Below are 6,178 nucleotides of genomic sequence, written 5' to 3'. Positions count from 1 at the left end.
ATAAATATAAACTATTAACATGTCTATTTTTGAAAGCATTCTTACTTTACAGCATTTTTTCACACCTGCCTAAAACTTTTGCACAGTACTGTATATTTTAAAACAAAACGTGGAAATGGCGCTGTAAAGTGAAGGGTATTCTCGTTTATTACATTCCACATTACAAAGTCGCAACTATATATATATATATATATATATATATATATATATATATATATATATATATATATATATATATAATCTATACAAAAATCACTACACAACATTTTCAGGAAGTTGGGTACTGTTTAAGCGAGGCATTTCAGAATGACATGCTTGCCTTTTTTCTGTCCCATGAGATTCTGGCTCGCTCTAAAGCAGCACAGTGTTTTTGTCCCAGATGGCTTTCCATAGAGATCGCCATTTCTTGTTAATAAATGAAGGGCTAGCACTACCATGCAGGATTTAGAGTTAATAAAATATCATGCTAATGTAACTATAACGGACTAGGCCTAGTGTATCAAGCAATTAAGACTAAAGGCCTGATGATAATGTGCCGTACGAAGAATGGCTGTTTACAAAGCATTACACGACAGAGGGCTAACCACAGAGCTTGAACAAAGTATTTTTATTGACCACCAAATGTAACTATCTTCCATTTATTAATGCTGTCATGAAAACTGAACAGTCAAAACCCCACTTAATTCATTTGTTTATTTAGCAGACACCTTTATCCAAGGCGACTTACAGAGACTAGGGTGTGTGAACTATGCATCAGCTGCAGAGTCACTTACAATTACGTCTCACCCGAAAGACGGAGCACAAGGAGGTTAAGTGACTTGCTCAAGGTCACACAATGAGTCAGTGGCTAAGGTGGGATTTGAACCAGGGCCCTCCTGGTTACAAGCCGTTCTCTTTAACCACTGGACCACACAGCCTCCTTTTTGCTGCAATACTAATTTTGACTGACCTGCTTTTGTTTGGTACTAGTTCTTGGGCAGCCAGACATCCAATTAATTCTAGTGGAGGCAGAGCATCACAGTTCTCCGTGTTGGGACTGGAGTCATTTCAGCCCCTGTGCTATGCAATAAAACCTGGCAAAATTGCTTAATTCCAGAGAGCCTAGGCTGCTGGCCACCCTGTTACTTCATTTAAGTCTATTCTATTAAATCTGGCAGCCCTGCTAAATTCTTGGTCTCAGACTGCCAGACTCTTGTTCTTTGAATCTCTTACACAACTAAAATTCTGTTCAGTTTTTAGATAGTTATCTTGGTCTTCTACTGTAGTTTTCCACAACTACGGTACCATTGATCAAGCCAGGACATGTTAAGCCTATCTTTCTTTTTGAAGACCTTCCTAATTGCATATTACCTTTATTCGGGTCTGACTAGTCAAGGCAAGTTTTGCCCATTGTTTTCAGAACTGTAGTCCTGTAATAAGTGATTATATCAATTATGAAAGTGGCCTGGAGGAGAACATGGGTCTGTATGCCAATCTATTGTCTGAAAGTCATCATCACTGAAATCATCCCTGTACTGTATTCTGACTATTCAGGGTAATAGGATACATGGAGTCACACACTCATTTTTCCCTGCCATAACATATGACCTAAGGGTGATCTCGTCATTGTAGTTTCAAAAGGATTAAGACCATGATACAGAACTTAAATCCCTGTTTAATTTAAAGTCACGAGGCCAGAACCAATGCCAAGGGAAACACAATTACTCACTACTATTATCAAATTCATTTCAATCTATGCCACCTATTCATAGAAAACTAATAACACAGGAGACTGGTAGAAAGGTTGGCGAGGTTGTATAGACTGTCACTTCATAGTCACCAAGCCATGACACACAACTAATTACTGGCAAAGGCTTCTGAGCACATTAACTTCATTCTCACTTTTGAATAATATTTAGCAGGTTGGGCCATGCACAGTTTTTTTTTTTTTTTAACCCATACTAAACTTAAGAAATTCTTATATCCAGTGCCTATTGGATTCATTAAAAGGTCCATTTGAATGACACTGATGTAGAACTGTATACAGAGAGTCCACAATACAGGCTGCCAATGAATGCAGGGCTGTGTGTGCACGTTTAAATGAGGTACACATAGTACAACCTGCAGGTCCCTGCAGCGAGAGACACTTTATACCAGCCTGCACATCTAATGCGGGACAAGAATGATTCTGTGGCTTTTGTAAACGTGAAATAATTTCAAATGTTAACCAATGATTTTTTACTGTGTCTCTGTATATTGTTTTTGTGCAGACCACTGCTGTAATTCCAACAATATTTGTACACCACTGAGATTTTTTTTCATTATGCTTATATTGGTATTTCACTGAGTTTCGCCTCAGTAACGTGCACAGTACTGTAAACTGTTCTGCTACTGCAGGGAATTTAAATAAATATTTTCCCAGTGACTTGTGCAGTGTTTTGCTCAACTAATATGAACAATAAACTTTAGTAGCAACACACTTGAAGCATTTGCTTTCTGACAAATTTAGGGGAAACAAATGTCTTAAAACAGCCCCTTAATATTCCTGAAGGTTAGATCATTTTTGTTAATAGTGCCCAGTCAGATTTAAAGGTTATACGCTAGTCAAACAGTACAACTTTTAAGACTGTGAACCTTCTTAAGCGAGTTACTTGTTTTGCAACAATATCATCTTTTTTACTTTACTATTTAAAAAAAAAACAAAAAACACAAAAATATACAAACTGAAAAAAAAGATAAATCTACCAGTGTCTCTTGTACAGTGCCTCCTCTCACAGACCAGTACCAAGACACTGTGGGGTGTCAACACTGGGGAATTGGGGACTGGTGCTCTGATGGGATCTGCCCCATACAGGTGTTTAGAATCCCCTCCTGAATAACTGCAGCAATGTGTGTCTGGTTTGGAAATGAGGATTTACACTGTGGTTTCAATAATGCCTAGTATGATTATTCAAGCACACACAGCGTGTGTTAACCATAATACTGGATTGTGTGTGTGTGAATAGCCTATACATTGTAAGATTCTAACACTGACGTGTCACCTTAAATCTATTATGACTGTGGTTGTGTACAGTATTACATTAATGGGAATCCTAAAAAAGTCACCATAGATACAGACTACAAAATAGTTTTACTAGAAAAGCCAGGTGGATCCCAGCTTGGAATTTGCCATACTGACCTACATCACACGAAAGCCTTTGGCTAAACTGTACCCTATATGTCTGATGTTGTGCTAAGCAGTGAAATGTGATGGCAGTTTTGCGTCACTCACCGCTGCTGTTGGCATATGGGGACTCAGCCGACCCGTCTTGAAGACTGCCCAAGATCTCCCCTTTTCCCACGTCGCTGTCTCCCACCAGCAGGAACTTGAGGAGATAGTCGTAGCTCTTGACGGGGCTACCCTGTGTACCCATCCTTCCTCGCATCGGTACCTGACGGCAAGCCTGGAGATATGGGTGCTCCCCCTAAAGAAGCACACTATCCCCTACTGATCCAGAGCAAGGGGTTAAAGGGAGTCCTCTTTAATATTCTTGGACCACAGTTTTAAAAGCTCCTGGTTTATTCCTATATGCGGTCCACAGTGGCTCTGAATGAGACTAAACGTGGCCTCTGATCAGACCAGGAAACTCCTTATGCTAAAACACAAAAACTGTTATGTGTTGACACAATCGATTTATAACATTATATGGACATAAGTGAAGCCACGTACACCACAGAGGCAGCTCTCTGTTAGGTTTATACAGGGTTTTCCCAATTAAATAACACCAGCAGCTCTCGAAATTATACGTCTTGAGAATAAACAAACAAGAAAATAAAGATACACAATGTATTTATCTTCCAATTCAAGTCCAACTTCGCTTGCCTACAGCAAATAACCAGAATACTGGTTTTAATGTCGACCACTCCCGAGAGCCAACCATCTGTTAAAAATAGTTCAAATTGACCAGCCCTGCTATTAAAAAATACATGATTGCTGCTTTACAAAAAAAATGCTAGGAAACGCAGAATGCAATCCGGTACCCCCCTCTCCACGGAGATAAAATCCATCTTTGTTTCTTATGATAATGCGGTCCCCTGGCAAAGTCTAAGGCTTCATTGTTCTCGTTTTGGGGTTAAAAACAGTCAACAAAGAAAGTCTTTCATAAATATCGAAGAAAATGCTCCAAGAATACTCGGCATAAAACAATAGAGCAAATGTTGGTTTTAGTCTGCATTCAAAAGGGCCGCAACCTTTTTAGGAAAAAAGACATCCCACATCACATACCGTACAAAGACATTACGCCGTGCAGGAAAACCGTGTAGGTTATGATTATAATAATAATAATAATAATAATAATAATATCTGTATAAATTACAGCCCGATACTGTCGTTTAGAGACGGACTATTTAGACTGGACAAATCGTATCATAAACTACGTGGACTGCACCACTAGTCCCGGTTACCAATTCAAAATAAACCACATACATTTTTATGAAGATTTATAATCGAACGTGTTTCCTTGTGTGGAGGTGTGTGTTTTTTCTTTAATCAATAATAATAACATCAACAAGAATTATCCCCTCGAAACCAACAAATGGAAGTGCAGGAGTGCTCTTCCCGCTCCGAAGCGCTTAAAACCCGGCCACCGCTGCTACTTCCACCCCGGGGTCTGAGTGTGGCCCTGAACAACAAAGTTGAAAAACTCCGGCACTTTTATCTTCACCGATCAGTTGGGATCCTTTTTTCCAATATCGTGTAGACTGTTCACAAATTGCAAAACCCGCCGTGAAAAAAAGAAAATCGTTTTTCAAATGCATATATATTTTTAATTAGCTCTTCTTTTCATCCCCACACCCCAGCCCCTACTGTTATACACTGATACTCCGAAAGCCAGTCGGCGCACACAGAGCCAATACAAAGCCCGCCTCGCAACAGCTCCATTGGTCACAAGGTTCTTGAACTGCACTTAGATAGGTGCAAATCGTTATCAATCACAGGACCCTAACAACGCCTTGGACCCAGGTGGAACCGTGGTTACTGATAATTTGTCCAACATTAGTTTTGCAATGGGAAAACAAACAGTGGATGAAAATGTGTAGCACAGAATTGATAAGCACCACATAAATAGTTAATTTAGATTAATGTACATGAATCATGTATACACATAGAAAGGACATTCCTGTGGTTGCTCCCTATAGCTTGAATGTAATAATTCAAGTAATTCTATTTTACATACTGAAACAAGAGTGGAATGCTAAATATGATAGTAAACTAATTGATTGAAATATGAATTCAAATAAGGTGGCACACACAACATAATACATTCCTAGATAATCATTCACAGAAAATCAAGATAAAATCAAAGGCGTGCCATTGTTTCTCCAAATAAAGCTAAACTTATAAACACACAACTCAAACATAACATAATAAGTGTACTACGGTGTGAATGTAGTCTTCCATGTTTTGGTAAACATTAGCAACAAAGTATGTAAACAACATATTACAAGTACATTCTTACAACAAATATCCATACAAAGTTTCTTCACATTTGGGGAAACAATTTAATATAATAGCCTTTTTAGTCCAACCAATCACATGGCAGAACTGATAATCCCAAGAATTTTTTTTTATTCCAGTGGGAGAGCCATTTGTGAAGAACCCCTGGTTTAATGATTTGCAATTTGAATAGCATGGCTGCCTGTTGATGGAGTTTGTCTCTCTCGCAGCCTGCTCCACTGCATGCAAAAGATACATTTGCGCCTCACAAATAAAACCCAGGAATGTTCAGGTTCAAATTGTATTTTTTGTTTTGGTCATAGCAGCATGACCCTGGAAAAAATGTGCATTATCCATACACTGTCCACTTATTTTGTTAAACTGTACATTTGCACAATCAGTATAGCATGTAGTAGAGATCTGCTGGTAGCATGCACAATAATCTCACTACTGAAACATCTTTCACCAGGATAGTCATTTCCTGCATAATATTTAACCTGGAGGTAGCCTTGGTTTGCCGTGGTAAGTGTGGATCATAATTTGATCAGTTTACCATCACCACCAGGTTTTTTACTATACAACCATGACAATAAGTAAGCCATATAGCACACTCTCTTATGCTGTACTGTATTTAAAGAAGGTAAGTAACTGATACTCAAGGATATCAAATTAATTGTTGCTCAAAAGTGTAACACAGAGAGCCAGGATCTGAGCAGGATCCTT

The 6,178-nt window shown here is 38.7% G+C and overlaps 1 protein-coding gene across 1 annotated transcript in view; it reads right to left on the bottom strand.

Moving 5' to 3' along the window:
• The window catches only part of LOC117431461 (ras-related protein Rab-40C), a 19,087-nt gene extending 14,195 nt beyond the window's left edge, over nt 1-4,892 (bottom strand). Inside the window, exon 1 of the mRNA XM_034052381.3 lies at nt 3,251-4,892. Within this exon, the coding sequence (XP_033908272.1) occupies nt 3,251-3,404 (154 nt within the window). The 5' untranslated portion in view covers nt 3,405-4,892. The remainder of the gene's footprint in view (nt 1-3,250) is intronic.
• Nucleotides 4,893-6,178: the final 1,286 nt, after the last annotated feature.

The sequence above is a fragment of the Acipenser ruthenus genome, chromosome 22 (assembly GCF_902713425.1).
Source record: "Acipenser ruthenus chromosome 22, fAciRut3.2 maternal haplotype, whole genome shotgun sequence".
NCBI lineage: Eukaryota > Metazoa > Chordata > Actinopteri > Acipenseriformes > Acipenseridae > Acipenser > Acipenser ruthenus.
The sequence above is the reverse complement of the archived record's forward strand: the minus strand, read 5'-3'. Positions and strand labels throughout refer to the sequence as shown.